Source organism: Alosa alosa, chromosome 3, assembly GCF_017589495.1.
Source record: "Alosa alosa isolate M-15738 ecotype Scorff River chromosome 3, AALO_Geno_1.1, whole genome shotgun sequence".
Lineage (NCBI taxonomy): Eukaryota > Metazoa > Chordata > Actinopteri > Clupeiformes > Clupeidae > Alosa > Alosa alosa.
This window is the reverse complement of record NC_063191.1, coordinates 12,481,416-12,500,353: the sequence shown is the minus strand read 5'-3', so window position 1 is coordinate 12,500,353 and position 18,938 is coordinate 12,481,416. Positions and strand designations below refer to the sequence as shown.

At 46.2% G+C, this 18,938-nt stretch overlaps 1 protein-coding gene across 1 annotated transcript in view; it reads left to right on the top strand.

Annotated features, from left to right (window-relative positions):
* The window catches only part of usp9 (ubiquitin specific peptidase 9), a 46,730-nt gene that overhangs the window by 4,425 nt on the left and 23,367 nt on the right, over positions 1-18,938 (top strand). Inside the window, 17 exon segments of the mRNA XM_048238809.1 lie at positions 2,363-2,622; positions 6,121-6,266; positions 6,709-6,788; positions 7,193-7,305; positions 9,122-9,340; positions 10,722-10,840; positions 11,076-11,324; positions 11,441-11,579; positions 11,830-11,982; positions 12,258-12,362; positions 12,617-12,763; positions 12,765-12,824; positions 13,245-13,381; positions 14,878-15,011; positions 15,596-15,686; positions 16,026-16,368; positions 18,803-18,898. Of these exon segments, the coding sequence (XP_048094766.1) occupies positions 2,521-2,622; positions 6,121-6,266; positions 6,709-6,788; positions 7,193-7,305; positions 9,122-9,340; positions 10,722-10,840; positions 11,076-11,324; positions 11,441-11,579; positions 11,830-11,982; positions 12,258-12,362; positions 12,617-12,763; positions 12,765-12,824; positions 13,245-13,381; positions 14,878-15,011; positions 15,596-15,686; positions 16,026-16,368; positions 18,803-18,898 (2,433 nt within the window). The 5' untranslated portion in view covers positions 2,363-2,520.

Genomic DNA, 18,938 nt, shown 5'->3' with positions numbered 1-18,938 from the left:
AACTCGTTTACTAGACCTTAGCCTCACTCGTTTTTTTTTTTTGCTCACATGCGCTCTCATTTCTTTTTATCTTTTTTTTGTAGTGTAAAGCCCATTTACATCTTTTAAAGTAGACTCTGGGTTATTAGTCATGCAAGTGCATTTGGAGTGTTCAGAAGGCCTTGTGATGAGCATCTAAAGAGGAACTACACAGATCCAACTACATACTTGGTCTGTGTTCCTCCTGTGTGTTGGCAAGTGAAGATAAATGGAGGTATCGGGTCAGGGCAGACAGAACCCGGCCCGCTTGGTCTTGCAGGCTAGCTGCCAGGTGCGGCTCAAGAGTGGCGATAGGCTGCAGGCCCCCCAGAGGCACTCTGGGTATGGCAGCCCAGCGAGCCCCACATCCTCTCTGTTCGCGGTCCAGCCAGGCAGGCACAGCCCAGGATACAGCAGCATCTCTGTCTGTCTGTCTGTCTGTCTGTCTGTCTGTCTGTCTGTCTCTCTCTTTCTTTCTTTCTTTCTTTCTTTCTTTCTTTCTTTCTTTCTTTCTCTCTCTTTCTTGTTCTGTCTGTGCATACACATACGGCCTTCCCAGCTGAGGAAAACTGTGTGTGAGGGAGGGGTTCTGAGGTACACATTTGCATCAGGCCGCTGCACCGGCTAGCTGTGTACGAGTGTGTGTGTGCGTCTATTGCCATTGCAAACCCAACAAAGTGTGTATTATGGGTTTATCGTTTTGGGAATTGTTTGTTTTCCAACACTAGCATGGATCATTCTCTCTGGATGTCTTTGATCTGCATGGATGCCAAGAAATGTAAAATTACTTGCTTGTTTCTGGCTTGTGTTTGCCCCCCTCCCCTAAATGTGTTTGGCTTGGTTCAAAAGCCAAAGGTTAAAAGGTTTACGTCATTACTATTATACACAGTCTGGCTTCTGGCTTTGCCAGCTTATGTCCACTGCATACAATTCTTTTTGCAAACTGAAAAATTATGTTAACCCTTAAAGGTGTAGGTTTTTGAACGTTCTAAGTTCCGCAACAATTGAAGGTTCTAAAATTCTATGTTGAATTCAATGAACCCAGATATTCTTTAGAACGTTCATTTCTCAACATTCCTTTAAGGGTTAAGTGGATGAATGTCAGACACATTTGTTAACTACAAACTGGTCTTTGCCGGAATGTTCCTTTCAGCTGTCTCTGACTATTTAAAAATTAAAAAAAATAAATAAAAAAAAGACAGGGAGAAACTTTGGCCAGGGAAATGCGAGCCATGATTTTGGGGGGTGGATTTGACTTGTGTAACAGTGGAGACAAGGGTATTCCATTCACGTCAGTCCTTGGCTGTTCTCTGAATACTTTCAAGGCAAAGTGGTGCTGCCAGTGGCATGTTGTTTTAAATGGACGCCCTTTAAAAAAAAAAAAAAAAAAAAAAAAAAAACTCCACATGTTAAACGTCTGTAGCTTTCCTGCAAGGACTTCCTGGCCCTCTCACAGCTGCAGGGAGGAATTCTTTCCGTCTGCAACTTGCGCTCTCTATCTGTCTCTCTCTTTCTCCTTCTCTCTCTCTCTCTCCCTCCCTCTGTTGGCTTTCACTAGGAGCGCTAGACACACTCTTTCTTTCACTTTTTCTGGCATATAAACTTTCTAATCTTCTCCTGCAGTCTTTTTAAAACTACCAAGCCCCCCCGGTCATCTCTGGTGTCTTATCTCCTGTAGTGCCCTTTGAGCGCCAACCAGTGCGGGCCGTGGCAGGAGTCAACTGGATGGATGTGGCCCAGTCCCCAAGCCCTCCTGCTGGACCTCGGGGTGTGGGTGGGCAGCAGGTGGGGGAGGGTACGCCCGGGGCTGACCGGCTGGTGCACGGCTGCCCTGAAAGTTAGGTTGCACGGCACTTGGCCGAACCTCTCAGGTTTTCTTGGCTGATCTGCCGTCAAGTGCCAAACGGGCTCCGAAAAGGATATGAGGAGGTCGCGTCAGGACAGACTGACAGCTGTTTGTTTTGTAAAATGTTGGTGCTGTGCAGGTCCTCATGTTTTGGAGGGGGGGAATTAGATAGCTAGATAGCTAGCTTGCTGTTCAAATATGTAGGCCTATATTATCTCTGTCTGTATTGCTCAACAGGATATTGCTTATGTTATAGCATAGCTTTATGCTGGTCACAATAGCATGTTGGTCAACCAGGATGTCATGAGAATGAGAGAGCAGATACTAGCTGAATGGTTTTAGGGAAAGTGACTGAGGTCCACGAGTTTTTGCTCTGCAGATGTCCTCTCGGCAGGCATTGAGCCTAGCGGAATATTGACGTGCATGCAACACAGTTATCACGTCATATCTATCACCTAGACTGACAGTTCCCTCTCTGTGTGTTTCTACTCCCTGCAGGTTATGCAATGGTCTCTGCAATCCCTCCAGTGCTTCAGGTGGTGCTTTCCCTCTCCCGCGCATGCCGCTTGTCCGTCAGTCTTGAGGAGGCTGTGATTTCTCCCCGCGCACCAGCCACATAAGTGGACAAGATTGCAAAGATCTGCCCCGTGTCGAGTATGACGGCCACGACGCGTGGCTCTCCGGTGGGGGGCAACGAGAGTCAGGGCCAGGGCCAGGCCCCCGACGGCCAGTCTCAGCCCCCGCTGCCCCAGAACCAGGTCAGCCACACACACACACACACACACACACACACACACACACACACACACACAGAGTTTCCAACACGTGCCCCAGGAAAGCCACAGAGCGCATCTACACACACACACATAAACATAAACAAACATGCATAATACAGCCACACACGCAATCATTCACTCACTCACGCACTCACTCACACAAACAAACAAGCTACATACGCCTAAGCATGCAAACAAAGGCACATAGACTAATACTTGCATGTAATCATTATGCACACACTAGTTGAGAGAGGTTTAAATATGTTGACACATAGATCATATAAACAGACATGGCATTTATTTCACCAATAGTGGTTTATGTTTTATTATTTGGTGTTTGCATAGATTTGTCTGAATGTGTTGTGGATCTGATGACAAGTACATTACTTATTTTATGCTGTATTTGCATTACCTGAATCTGACCCTGAACATAATCATGGTTTTGACATGTATGCTTTGTACAGACAGGCAACACCAGTGTGGTCACATGCATACATAACCAACCCCCTCTCACACGCACACACTTGCAGTGCACAAGGCTGCAGAGCCACGTGCAGACGACATCCTGCTCATTTGCGCGCCCGCTCGTTCGATTGTATGCTTATTGTTGTTCCACCTGCAGCAAAAACTAGGGAGAGACCACACACACCCTACTGAGATGGAAAACACCCTGCAGACCCAGTTTCTGTTTTTCAGCGCTAACCGTTTCAAAAGGGGCCGCCACACGCAATATCACTGCAACAAATCCAGCTGTCCTCCACTTGACTCCATTATAGCTGCGGCTCAGATGCTTCCGATTTCTTATTAATTTTTCTGCTTTCGCTATTTATTTCTCCACTTTTTTTTTTTTTGCACGATAGTTTGGTTTTCCCTCGTGCCAAAGTCCACTTTCGTTTTCGAAGTGAGTTATTGAGTTTCGTGTTTAAGGCCTAATGGCCTTGCCGTGTAGACAGCTGCTCATAGAGATAGGGCGACGCACGCCAGACAACGTATCACCATGGCTGCACAAAAATCCCTTCCTCTCTCCCTTTAAATAGTAAAATGTGTCGCTGTCGTCGCCACCGCCATGACCCCGGATCATCAGAACATCCAGCAGACCGTGGTCAAGTCAGCAGGGCTTCATTTGACTCAAAGGCAGTCTAGAATTGGCATAGTGGCGTAGAGAATAACTCCATGTATTGTTTCGCTGAGGGTTCAGCGTTTTATAAGGCTCTGTCTATCTCTCTCTGACTCGTGTTCAGCCTGAGCAGTTTTGCTTGTTGCTTGCGTGTCCCCAGTATTTTACTGAATGAAACATTAAAAAGGGAGATAGTCAGAGAGATGGAGAGGGGGGGTGGGGTGGGAGTGAGTCAGCGAGAAAGGGAGAGAGAGAGAGAGAGAGAGAGAGAGAGAGAAGGAAGGAAAGCAAGGGAGATGGATGCTGGGAGGGAGCGAGAGAGGAAGAGGCAGCGAGAGGTAGAAGGAGAGAGTTGTAATTGAATTATGTTGCAGAGGGGAGCTGCCCTGTGCTGCTGGGACGAACTGCAGCAGGCGGCCAGCGTGCCGCTCACACCTCACGCCCCCCCTGCCATGCCAGCGGTGTGGCGAAGGGTGGGGGGGATCGATGAACGAGGGAGGGAGAGAGGGAAAGGGAGAGTAAGAGATGCTCTCGCTTGTCAGGGATGAGTGGCGCACCGATGTGAGAAGCAAGCTGCCTATGTAGGTCAGCCAAGCAGAAGGAGCTGGAGCTACGCTCCCCTTCCCCTCCCCACCCCACCCCATTCTCTTTCTTTTACTCCCCCACCCTCTCCCCTCTCCCCCTCCTCCTCCTCCTCCTCCTCTCGCACTGTGCTCCAGCTCCGGCTCAACACCCCCACGATTCCCAATGCTACGACACTGCCAGCTCCCTCAGAGATGCAGTTTCCAACACGTGCCCCAGGAAAGCCACAGAGAGCATCTTCACACACACACACACACACACACACACACACACACACACACACACATATATATATATATATATATATATACACACACACACACACACATATATATATATATATTCTAGTCTTATGTAGTATTAAGACACACACACACACACACACACCTAAATATAGAACCCATATCTCCATTTTCTATGCTCTATTTCCATGTGCGTAAATGCACATATGTTGTGATCGTGGCTCTTTCATAGGCATCTGGAGACATACATTCAAACACACTGATGCTGCATCTCTGGTTCAGTCACAATCGTACTGTAATTAGCTTACCACTCACACAGCAGCCCTCATCCCTCTGTGCCAGCTCCCACATTCCCATCCCTGGGTGTGAAGAAAGACACATTAAGCATGAAGAGGAAATGTGGCGGAGCCACTTCCCCTGTCCATGCCGTCTGCACTCCACAGTGGGACAGCTGATTGTCATCATGCCACATTCTTCTGTCTGACACCTCGGATTGGACACACACACAGTGTCCTATGCATTCAGTCACACATATATACACACACACACACACAGTGTCCTATGCATTCAGTCACACACACACACACACACACACACACACAGTGTCCTATGCATGCCGTCACACACACACACACACACAGTGTCCTATGCATGCCGTCACCACACACACACACACACAGTGTCCTATGCATGCCGTCACACACACACACACACACACAGTGTCCTATGCATTCAGTCACACACACAGTGTCCTATGCATGCCGTCTCACACACACACACACACACACGTACAGTGTTCTATACACACACACCCACTCACACAGAGTGCTCAGACATGCACAGATAGATTTCACAGAAAGGTCTGAAAGTTTCCTCCATGTCACTTCACTGATTGTTTCATGAATAATTCAGTGTGTGTGAGGAAATGCTAGTTAGGGGTTTGTCTCAAGCTGTTGATTGCCCTTCTACAAATATGGGCCCTCTTTTCTGAAAATAAGGTCACAAAATGGCATTAGCAGTTTAAGCCATCTGTATGTTTTGCTTGGCTTGGAAAATACCCCCCCCCAACTCAACTAGAGTTATCCCTGTCACTGACAGACCCATCGCTTAAACAGATGTTTTTGCCATTATGCAATACTGTGTGAAAGGCACCCCCTATGCCCCCCTAGATGTGATATGGGTCATGAACTCGTTTGAAAACACTGTTAAAACCAGGCAGGCCGTTTGGCATTAGTGACCAGTGGTATGTGCTCCGGCCGGGGCCAGGAGGGGTGAAGATGAGGCTGCTGAGAGGCACTCCGTCTCCGGGCAGGCAGGAGGGAGTGACTGGAGGCTCCACTTCCTGTTAGCGTGTCACCTGAGTCTCCAGTGTGTTGACTGTCTTCTCTTTCTCTTTCTCTTTCTCTTTCTCTCTCTCTCTCTCTCTCTCTCTCTCTCTCTCTCTCTCTCTCTCTCTCTCTCTCTCTCTCTCTCTCTCTCTCTCTCTCTCTCTCTCTCTCTCTCTCTCTCTCTCTGTGTGTGTGTGCCCCTCTCCAGCAGACGTCCTCTCCTAACTCCTCCAATGAGAACTCTCCGGTGAGCCCTCCTGATGAGCAGGGCCAGGGGGACTGCCCTCCCCAGCTGGAGGAGGAGGAGCCGGCCTTCCCCCACACCGACTTGGCCAAGCTGGATGACATGATCAACAGGTACACATGCTGCACTGCCTCAGCTCCACCATTCAGCACTTCTCTAGCTGTCTCCATGTGATTATTTTGACAGATGTAAAATTAGTCCACACACACACACACATATGTGGTCGCTCAAAGCTGCATCAACAGGTACACAGTGGATCCTCCAACCCCTTCTCACTCAGTTCACTGTACCGCCTCAGCTCCTATCTGTCTGGCCACATGATTATTTTGACAGACATAAAATTAGTCTACACACACACACTGATGTGGTCGCTGTAAGCAAGCCCAGATTGTTGTCTTTTGGGTCATGTACCTTAGGATATATGGAGATTCCAACAAATGTTCCTTCTGTGTGCGTGTGTGTACACTTGTACTTGTGCAAGTGTTTGTGGTGTTTGTGTGTGTGTGTGTGTGTCTGTCTCATGAGATTTTCATAAATTTGTATTTATTCTTACAGACCCCGCTGGGTTGTTCCAGTTCTGCCAAAGGGTGAATTAGAAGTTCTTCTGGAAGCTGCTATAGATCTTAGTAAAAAAGGTAATGGAGGTTTATCCCTCTTCAGCCTCCCCTCTTCAGTTTGTTTTGATGACTCATTTTGTGTTCTTAAAATGAGATCACCCCCTTGTTTTGCAGCTTTTCAACAGCAGACAGCCATTTTCTGAGCTTTTTAGAGCTAGCAAGCTCTAAAAATGAGATCCAAATTAGCCATTAAAACAAAGGACTAATGTGTTCAGCCTCTGCGAATTTCATAAGCCTTCATGAGCTGTGGTAATTTGGGAAGCCTGATAACGGCCAACCGCTGCTGCCGAGTCTCTCCAAGTTATCTCGGAGCTCCGTGTAAATGTCGATGTCCTAACAGGCTCCTCAGTTGTTTGTCTGACTGTTTGTTTTTTGTCACTCATTACCATTTGTTGTTCTTGTTGTTTCCCCCTCCTCGCCAGGACTCGATGTCAAGTGCGAAGCATGCCAGAGGTTTTTCCGAGACGGCTTGACTATCTCCTTCACCAAGATACTGACAGATGAGGCCGTCAGTGGATGGAAGTTTGAGATCCACGTGAGTATAGGAGAGACTGTATAAGCATGTGTGTTTACTGCACTGGAAAGTCATGGAAATGCCAAGCCATTAGAGGCTGTATAATACATCGCCTCTCTGAAATCCATTCCAGTGTTGAGCGTTAGCGAATTCGTTTCCCCCACATAAATCGCAGCCTTTATTGGGCAGCTGAGTGTCTGAATCAATGCGCGGGCCTTGTTCCTTGGGGCAGCGTGGCGCTGATCAAAGAGGGTTTGTGTGGGCCAGGCGGCCGGGATGGAGCGATGCGATGGGGTGACGGAACAATAACCCTGTGGCTGTCCGGTCATGCCCCTCCGGTGGCAGGAGATGAGGAGGCTGGGGTTGTGGCAGCGGCCGTCTCAGCAGGGCTCAAGACTAACATTCTGCTTAACACTTTTTTTTATGTACCAGTGTGAGGTCGTAATTCGTCCGCCGCTCACGGCCCTCGAACCCGAACAGGCCCAGGCTTCCAACTCGGCGGTTAGAAGCGTTCTTAAGGTTAGGGCTCGTGAGGATTTACACGGGCAACTAGCACGCTAGCTCAGTTCGCCTCCGTTACACCAGCACAAAATTTAGGTTCACCCAAATTTTTCATCGCACCGCCTTTAACGGTGACCTTTAATTTCATGGTCACCTTTTTCTAGCTCTTCGTATAAACTCCGTGTCTGAGCTGTTGCCAGAGCATGGACTGGGAATGACAGTATTGATTTGATGTGGGGCACCCACCACCTCGAAGCCATCAGTAATATTGAATACTGTGTTATCATTCACATCAGTGGCGATCCTAGTCTCTGCTCGACCCTACGCGCGCACACACGAAAAATTATGGCCTGTCATATTTTTCTGTTTCATATTTTGGACCTCATAAACTTATATATATATATATATATATATATATATATATATATTTTGTAGTAATAAATAATGTATTAATATTATAAATAAGTTATAGTGTTTTATGATCTGCATGATTATTAATAGCTAAAAATATTTAGTAATTTGAATACTTTATTGATTGATATATATTGACTTTAAGAATGTGAAGGTAATTAGCTTTCATTCTCACGGTTTTAGGTGAGAGGAAAATAGGCCTGCATAGTCCAAGGATATATGGATGCAATTCATTATGTTTTCTATGTCATTAGATAAAATAAATGTTCAAAAAACTAACAAGTCAAAGAAAATCTTTCTGGAATCATAGAAGAGATAAGTGTCTTGCAATGTTAATTTCTATGATTTTGGTAAGCACTACATGAATGATAGACATGACGCATGAGCTAACGGGATAGTTACCTAGAAGGAACTCTCTCAAGATGTAAGATTCCAAAAGGTTGTGTAGCTTATTTCAGAAATGTCATTAAACCCAACAGTAGGCCTAAATGAACTAAATTCTTACTTAACATTAGCCTACTGTTATTTGTTGCTGTGCGACCACAGCATCACTAGAACTAACAGCTATGTCTCGCTACTTATCACATGGCAGCTGCAGGTTAAAAGCTGGGTGTGTGTGCAAAGAGAAGAGACGGGAAGCACGACTAAGTATATTGATACTAATAAAATTAGGAATTGTGACGTTTTTAATTTCAGGGTATTGCGATCATTTTCATTTTTCTTGCATTTTCTTGGTATTCTGCACGTTTTTCTCCTCTTCCTGTTTGTTTGTGCGTGTGTCTGTAATTGTGTCATTTTTTCTGTTCTATTTTAGTTCTGTCTAGTACACTCTGTTTTGCTCTATTTTATCTCTAAATCTGTGTGTCTCTCTCTGTCTCTCGCTCTCTCGCTTTCTTCCCCCCGCCTCCCCCCTTTCTCCCCACAGAGGTGCATCATCAACAACACCCACCGTCTGGTGGAGCTGTGCGTGGCCAAGCTCTCCCAGGACTGGTTCCCCCTGCTTGAGCTGCTGGCCATGGCCACCAACCCGCACTGCAAGTTCCACATCTACAACGGCACACGGCCCTCTGAGACGGTGCCCGCTGGCGTGCAACTGGCCGAGGACGAGCTCTTCGCCCGTCCACCGGACCCACGCTCTCCCAAGGTGCGTTGCCTGTCGCCCGTGACGCAGTCATCACAGTGCAAAAGTGCCCAGCGCACTATTTGTAATCTCCACACAAGACCCAAGATTTTTGTTTTCATAGGGAATAAATTGCAAGTACAGGTGTTTTCAAAGGTGCAAGACATGCAAATGTTTTATTTCCCATGGTGCCTCTGCGGTGAGGTGATGCCTTTACCATAGATGTTCTCCTTTCATAAGAGTAGGGATCAGTGTCTGGAGTTTGACTTCAGCTTGCCCCCCTGTAGTCCTATTCTACCATGGTTCAGGAACTTTCAGAGGTCCAGAGCCAACACTAACAGGAAGTATTTAGTTCCTGAATGTTCGTATGCCATGCTCCCTAACGGGGAGGATATGTGTATTCAAAGTCGGTGAACGCATTGGAAAACCATAACTGCATGTGAGGTGTGAAGTATTTTCATAGGCTTCCTTGACCATTGCTGACTTTGCATGCAGATACCTCCAGATGTCTTTATTTTGAGTGGGAGTGATGATCGTCAAGATGTTTAGAGCCTTTGTGGGTGTCTCATTGTTAGAGGACAAAGATCTGATTTCAACCACACTGTTAGTATTTTGTGTACCTGCAGCAGAAACGCTCTCTTGGGCCTCAAACTGCAGTTTTGGACCTTTGCACATTCAGGTCTTCCCAAGTTTGTTTTGGCATCTCTAAAGCAACGCGGCAACACAAAAAATATGATTTTGTTGCCATGAGATGCCATTAGTATCAATCATCTAACATATTATAAACAGTGGTGTAGTCTATGTGATACACAGGACTCCGCAGTATTAAAATAGGCAAGGATACTTATTAACATTCGAGGTTGATCATAGTATACCCACTACAGCAAACTAGACTACACCACCGATTATAAACTAGCATTTGAAAACGTGTCACCATGCGTTAAAATCCTCTGGACTAATCGTAAAGATGCTGCTCCAGGTACGCCGACCACTGGTTTGCATGAATGAAGCAAAGCTGTCGTTTTTCTTCTTAGCCTTGACACACACACACACACACACACAAACAAACCTTCCTTCTGCCAAATGCAGTGTGGGAAGGGGGTCAACAGAGGCGGCGCAACCACTTCCCTCGCTCTAATGGAATGAACTTCTCATTTAGAAAGGCCAGCTCTTCCCACCTCTACTTTCCTCTGACTCAGACACATGTGGGAGTTTATCTCCAGAGAGAGAGAGAGAGAGAGAGACCATGTCTTACCCAGCGGAAAGGGAGAGGGACACAGGGATAGAATGAGAGAAAGGAGAGTGAGAATGTGTTTGTTTTTTTCCTGCCATGATGACCCTGAGTGTGTGTGTTGTTTTTGTTTTTTTTTTCTTTCTTTTGTTTTCTCTCTCGTCTCCTTTACAGGGCTGGCTGGTGGATTTGATAAACAAATTTGGCACATTAAACGGGTTCCAGATTCTGCATGATCGCTTCATGAGCGGCCAAGCTCTGAATGTGCAGATCATCGCTGCGCTCATCAAGTAAGGCTTTTGTCACACACACACACACAACAACCACACTCTCTGCCAGTCTCACGGGAGGTAAAGACAAAATTGTGTCTGGTCTATTTGTTGGTATTGTTTTCACTTTTGGCCATAAACTGCACAGACACACACATGTTGAACATGCATGCTGTAGATCGCATAACAAGCTAAGTTAACAAGCTGTTGCCCAACTTGTTTGTTTGTGCGTCTGTGCTTTCTTTTCTTTTCTGCCTTTCTTTCGGCAGTGCTACGAGTTCCTCACTTTGCACACGGTGAAGAAGTACTTCCTCCCCATCATAGAAATGGTCCCTCAGTTCCTGGAAAATCTCACTGACGAGGAGCTAAAGAAGGAGGCCAAGAACGAAGCCAAAAACGACGCCCTGTCCATGATCATCAAGTCGCTCAAGAACCTGGCGTCACGGCTACCGGGTCAGGAGGAGACCGTGAAGAACTTAGAAATTTTTAGGTTAAAAATGATTCTTAGGTAAGATGTGACGAAATAAAAACTAAATTCACAGTTATTTTCCTGATTATTTTAAAGAGGGACCGAATAAACAAACATTTGAAGTCTGACCAGATTGTGTGATTTTGTATCCTCAGGTTATTGCAAATATCTTCTTTTAATGGCAAAATGAATGCACTAAATGAAGTCAACAAGGTGATCTCCAGTGTGTCCTACTACACTCATCGACATGGTAACCCGGAGGAGGAAGAGTGGCTGACTGCTGAACGCATGGCGGTAAGCATCACACAGATGGCCATGTTCAAAACTCCTAGACGTCCCGTCCCCCCTCCAACCCCCAGCAATTATGAACATATCCCTCGACATCCTGCCTGTCTGTCTACATCTGTCACTTGGTGACTTGGTGTCCTTTCTCTCTCCTCTTTATGCCTCTTTCTTTTTCCTCAATTGCTCGCTCACCCTTTTACACGCTTGCTCACTGAAATGCACGCCAACTCAGTGTGTGTGTCTGTGTGTGTGGTTGCAGGAGTGGATTCAGCAGAACAACATCCTGTCCATCGTGCTGCGAGACAGTCTGCATCAGCCCCAGTACGTAGAGAAGCTGGAGAAGATCCTGCGCTTCGTCATCAAAGAGAAGGCCCTCACCCTCCAGGATCTGGACAACATCTGGGCTGCCCAGGTAACCTCCTGAAGCCTTTCAAAACATGACGCAGCACGACACATTCTCCACAAGCTGTAGTCTTGGTTGTTCTCCGAGGAGGTATTTTAAGTGTGTGGTTTCTTGACAAACTTGTATGTCATAAGTGGTAAACATGTTTTGCAGGGCTCCTCAATTAAATAGTGTACTACTTCCTCTGGGTTAACCCTGTGTGGTTCAAATGTGCATTTGTTATGTAATTGTGCGGAGTGGTGGCTTGTATGCTCATTCATTGGTGGTGTTTCTTTTGCCCACAGGCTGGAAAGCATGAAGCCATTGTAAAAAATGTCCATGACCTCCTAGCGAAGCTGGCCTGGGACTTTTCTCCCGAGCAGCTGGACCATCTCTTTGACTGTTTCAAGGTGAGCTTTGCAAGTGCCTTTACAGAGCAGCTCCCTAACCTATGTGAAAGTGTTCTAATGTTCAAATCATTTCCGCCTCAAATGAATAATCTGATATTTAGCGGTTAGTCCTCTAAATTGGGATATTTTAAATTATACAGTAAGGTAAAAAAAAAAAAAAAAAAACTGATATTCAAGAAGTTCTTTAGAATGAAAGCATGTCTGATTTGCCCTGTGGTCAGAAGTAGGCTAATAGCTGGGTTTGTACTCCCCAGGCGAGCTGGACCAATGCAAGCAAAAAGCAGCGGGAGAAGCTTCTGGAACTCATCCGCAGGCTGGCGGAGGACGACAAGGACGGCGTGATGGCCCACAAGGTGCTGAACCTGCTGTGGAACCTGGCGCACAGCGACGACGTGCCTGTGGGACATCATGGACCAGGCACTGAGTGCCCACATCAAGATCCTGGACTACAGCTGCTCACAGGTACACTAATCCTAACCAGACCGAATCAGAGAGACATATTAAATAGGCTTATTGCACTGTGGAAATGGCTCAGATCTGATACAATGCAGACCAGACAGGTAGCACAGCACTTAGCCAACATGTCTCAGTTAGCAAAACTGGTCCCGGAACAGATGCTCCTCTGAGCCACCTGGTCGCAAGAACAGGAATGTAGTGGAAGATGTTGTGTGTTTTTTTAATTTTATTTCTGTTGCAATAGTCGATGCTATAATAAACTGACAACAAGAGTGCTAGAATAACATTCCAATGTTTTGAAGTCTGGAGCCTAGAGGCCCTTGGAGAAACGTCCAGTATTCTAGCTGTAGTGATATGAATCCAAAAGCAGGCTGAGGTGGAAAGTGTTGCATACAGGTGAGGATGCCCCAATCTATGTTGTTGCAGGACCGCGACACTCAGAAGATCCAGTGGATCGACCGTTTCATTGAAGAGTTGCGCACCAACGACAAGTGGGTGATCCCCGCCCTGAAGCAGATCCGTGAGATCTGCAGCCTGTTTGGAGAGGCCCCTCAGAACCTGAGGTACCGTCAAACTTGTCCTTAGAATGCGCCTGCCCTCCCTAGAACGTACCTACCAGTATAGTCTATTCATTTAAAAAATGTAGCTGTATAGATGCAAATTCTAGAGCAAAATAACCCGATGTTGTGCCCATAAACACTCATGCCTGGTGGTGCGGAGCTCATCTCATCTCCTAGTTTTATACGATGGGCCAGGTTTCGCATCTGCAGTAGTTGGGTAGATGCATGCTTTCAGGCTGAATTATATGCTGATTCTTTAAATTCTTTTGCATCTTGGTGTGTAGCTTTAGCATGCTTATTTATTTGTTTGTTTGTTTGTTTGTTTTTTATTTGGTTTTGATGCATGTTGGCATCCCTAATGAAATCATTTCCTAACAAAGGTTCCATTTACTCTTTGGTGGGACGGAACCGTTAAACTAATGTTTAATGAGTTCCTGACTTGAAGTCTGTAACCGTAATGCCAGTTTTAACACAAAGCATGTATGTTTGAGCTATATCAACACTTACAAAGCCCAGACAAATACATAGCACACATGCCTGTTGTTTTTTCAGAAAGAAAATACCTATTAACATACAAAAGAGCTTAGAAGGGTAAGTGCAGAACTAATCCGGTGGCTTCGGCCACCATTCCGATCCTGAATCTAGCCGAATTACGCTTTCAGATTTCATCCCAGATCTGTCGCTTTTTTTTTTTTTTTTAATTTCTTTTGCCTTTTTTCCTCCCTGGGAAAAACAAACTAAAGAAAAAAAGTACATATGCTTCAGCCAGCTTGCCTTTTTATGTTCCTGTCGCAGCAGCTCTTGTTGTCACGAATCACCGTAACGTGTCCGACAACAATGTCTGGGCCTTTGGGGTTTGCTTGTACTCACGTTTTTCCAAACTTTAACACCACAGTGATTTTTAATATTAATTGTTATTAAGAGACAAAACCAGATCTTTTCTCTGTTGCCCAAGAGCAGAGGCACCACAGCAGGGCATCCCAGGTGACTCTGCAGGCAGAAGAGAGACCGCCGGGATGCTCTACTGTGGGGTTGAGGCGTTCATGCCAAGTTGCATTCTGTCCGTACTGTGCTGTTCAACCCCAAACACTTACACACACACACACGTGCAGAGCTACCATAAGGAGCACATTCTGTCTAATGACACACTTGTGTCATTTTTAACCACTAATGAGAGCCCTTTTTCAAATAAGAAATTGCCCCCACCCACCCTCATTCCCGCCAACTTGACAGTTCAAAAGGTGCAGAAACAGCATGAGGCCGAAATAATTTCACTCCAGAGGCTCCGACGCTGCCCACTCTCAGCCTTTCTTTGCCTGCACAAATGTTACACTCACACTATCACAGACGCATCTAGCACACTCCGCTTAATGCCACACACAGACTTATACACCCTTCTCTATACACAGACTCTATACACCCTTCCTCTATAAACACTCATAATGCTTACCCATTCCTCCTTCTTAATAAACACTCATAATGTCATCCTCTTCTTGCAGTCAAACTCAGAGGAGTCCTCACGTGTTCTATCGGCATGACCTGATCAACCAGCTGCAGCACAACCACGCGCTGGTCACCCTGGTGGCAGAGAACCTGTCGGCCTACATGGAGAGCATGAGGCAGTTCTCCAAAGGTGCGGCTGCTCACTCACTCACTCGGACCTTCTAGATAGATAGATAGATAGATAGATACGATAGATGGATACGGTAGATAGATACGATAGATAAGATGGATACTTTATTGATCCCTAGGGCTCCAATACTGCAACATGGGGAGGGGTGTTTCTTAATTTAGCACGGCAGATTTTTTTTGTTCCTCCTCTACTCGTAGTTTTTAAGATTTGGTTTGTGTTTGTAGTCTGGCTTAGGTGTCCCTACAAGGACATCAGCATAAAAAAAAAAACACCAGTGAAGTTAAGGTGGTTATAGTTATAGTGGGGTGACATTCAATTGCATTCAGATGAAACACTTTTAAATGTCCATGAACTGTACATTCTATGTATGTGTAAGAACACATGGCATAAACATAGGGCACACTCTTGTTTGTGGTTATACAGTCCAAGCCCCCCAAAAATATCAGGTGAACTGGTTTGTTTCTTCTTCGTCTGTGTAGCACACAGGCTGTGTAACACTGTCATTTGCTGAACCATGTCAAATACTTTGGCCTCAGTGGGTGTGCGCCGGTGAAACTGACCGTTTCTGTGACTGTGTTTTGTAGCCGAACACGCCGACTTTGACCCGCAGACGGTGAGGCCTGGTAGCCGGTACAGCCACGTGCAGGAGGTCCAGGAGAGGCTCAACTTCTTGAGGTATCTGCACCTTGACACACACACACACACACACACACACACAGTGTCTGTGACTATCCCCCACCCTCTGTGCCTTTATGCAAAAGTGCTTCAACACCTCTTGTATGGATCTGCACACTGACCAGAACACCGAGTATGCCATAGTGCTTCAACCCAATGGGCCACTGTCTCTTAACCTTTTAGCTTAACTATGTTTACATATCAATGTTATCTCGCCGTCATTTGTGTATTTGTATGTATGTGTCAGTCCATCTGGTTGTCCTTGTGTCTGTCCGTAACCTTTATTCTCTCCCGCTCTCTCTCTCACTTCCTCGCTTTGCTCCTCGCGTCCGCTCTCAGGTTCCTGCTGAAAGACGGGCAGCTGTGGCTGTGTGCTCCGCAGGCCAAGCAGATCTGGAAGTGCCTGGCGGAGAACGCCGTGTTTCTGTGCGACCGCGAGGCCTGCTTCAAGTGGTACTCCAAGCTGATGGGCGACGAGCCCGACCTGGATCCGGACATCAACAAGGACTTCTTCGAGAACAACGTGCTGCAGCTGGACCCCTCGCTGCTCACTGAGAACGGCATGAAGTGCTTCGAGCGCTTCTTCAAGGCCGTCAACTGCCGCGAGGGCAAGCTGGTGGCCAAGCGCCGTGCCTACATGATGGACGACCTGGAGCTGATCGGTCTGGACTACCTCTGGAGGGTGAGTTAGGTGCCCCGTCTACCCACACTATGACCATCAGAACATCCTTTTGTACACTCACACACACACGTGTACACACACACACACGCATCCATCTTGCATATGATAACGAGATGTATCATATTACCACTGCTTTGTGCATTTTGTCATTAAACAGCGTCACAAACAAATGCTTTAAGAAAACCGTAAGTAACATATGTATGGTGAGGCAAGAGAGTGAGGGCATTGCAGAATAAACCGTAGAGTTGGCTTGCACAGTGTGCTGCAGAACACATTGGAGCTTGCAAGATTTTCTTGCTCCACCACAGCCATCGTTAATTCAGTTAGGTCAAAGGTGTGGCATGTGGATGTTTTTCCAGTTGCGTTATCGTAAAAGTGCCGCTGAGACCATAATCAGACGGAGACCTTGATGGCTGTATGATTTTCAAAGTGAAACAAGCAGCAAACGCCAGTTTAAATGATTAGATTGTCTCCACCTGTGTTTGCATTGCGTTAGTAGAATGGTCTTCCGTCAGCCGCGTGACGTGTAATTCCTCATTTAGCAGACAAGTAACCATGGTGACCGAGTGACCTCCCAGCCCATAAATACGGATACATTGGCAGTATGGCTGTAAAAGAGCACTGACCCACTTAAAGCGTGGCTGCTTTTTTGGAGTGACCTACATTGTCTTAATCTTGCCGTATAAAATGTTTTTATTACATTAGAGGGAAACGAATGTGAGGTCTCTGTTGGCTTGAATGCGGACGAGGCGTGACTGTACACAATGCGCTAATTCTGGCCCTGTGTCTCGGATGCCCTGGGAAGATTAGCAGTCCAGCAATATGTTTTGGTGCTCTGCTGCTACGGTGGCGACCGTTCAAGGGCTTGGGAACCAGCAGGACATATTAATGGGGATTATACAAGCCAGACAAGAAAGCTAAAGCAGAGTTAAATAAAAACATAAATGTGTGCTTTTATTATCAATGTGAAGATAGATAGATAGATAGATAGATAGATAGATAGATAGATAGATACTTTCTTTCTTTCTCCCCAAGGGGAAATTTAAGATAGTGTAGTGTGACCCTGTGGTGTACACAGAAACGAATACCACCTATACCACCATCTGCATCCCGTAGTGGTAGTATGTGACATGCTCGCCACTATGTTATACACAGCTACACATGTTTTAGAATGGATAAAAAGAATGAGGGCTCTACACATCAACAGCTGATGCCAGATTATATCGGCAGTCAAAGGAAGCACTTTATAGCTTGTGCAGTGATGTAATGGTCCAGAAGGAGAGCACATTGAAGTCATAGCCGCCTACCTAGTGCTCTGCTGTCTTGAAGTACACATTCGTTCCATTCGTAGATGTTTCAGATTGACCATGGCTTTGCTCTCATTTGCCTTAAGATCTGGTCCCAAGTGTGGAGTTAGCTCTTGTAGCAGCTTAGTGTGGCTCCATCATGGGGATGTGTGTGCTTCCTTGGCAATGGCTGTTTTCTGTTGTTCTGTTTCTACTGTGTGTGTTTAGTGATGGTGAGCTGAGGTGTTGTTAACTCTTAATGAAGAGTTGACTTGATTCCTGCTTTTACATGCCCCCCCCCCCTTTGTTACAGAGTGATGGGGATGTCAGTGTGTGCTGCTATTTTAAACACACACACACACACGTGGCTGATCAACATCGAGATGGTAGGGTCTGTGCGTCATGTCGTCTCCAGAGCCATTTGTCATCGCTTCGCATCATCATTATGTCCGAGCTAGTAATTGTTCATCAGATAACGTGCTGGAACCAGAAGCCCATTAAACTGCCGCTCGTGACCCATCTCTTGTGTTTTTTTCGCGCACCACTCGGCATGCAGACGAGTCTGATCAATCGCGCCGCCTTATGTAATGAATGAATAGCAAGAGGGGGAGAGAGTGCGGCCGACGCCGTGCACACCCCATCTCGCTTCATGCGAATTCTAATTAGTTTTGCGCCTGTCGTCAATTATGTGACTGACGCAATTAGCCGAAGAGAATAGAATGGGGGCAAAATGGAGGCAGCGCCTCTGTGTAGTTTCTCATACATGAATGCAGCTTTTCATTCCTCCAGAACTGGGCCCACCTTTCTTGTCTAAATGAGCTAATCTGGTCAGCTCTGATTTCATTTTGGGCAGCACTCTGACTGCGTTTGCCATGGCTTTGCCATATTGGATCAGTGCGTCTTCACGCCGTTCCCATGGAGTCTCTTCCTCGTGGCCTGATGGCCTGTGTTGTCTTGCAGCAGACTGAAGGTGCTAATCAGTCTACTGTGCTGTGCACTCTCTCTCACTCTCTCTCACTCTCACTCTCTCTCTTGCTGAGTCACAGCTCAACTATCAACATTGACTGAGATCCAACTCAACACGTGGAAGCCCTCAGTCATTTTTTTTTAATTCACTCCTCTTATCTGTGTTTATTTTCTCCCGCCAGGTTGTGATTCAAGGAAGTGATGACATTGCCAGTCGTGCAATAGATTTGCTCAAGGAGATCTACACAAACCTCGGACCAAAACTGCAAGTCAATCAGGTGACTACTTGCTAGTGTTGTCAGATAACATAAAAGCACA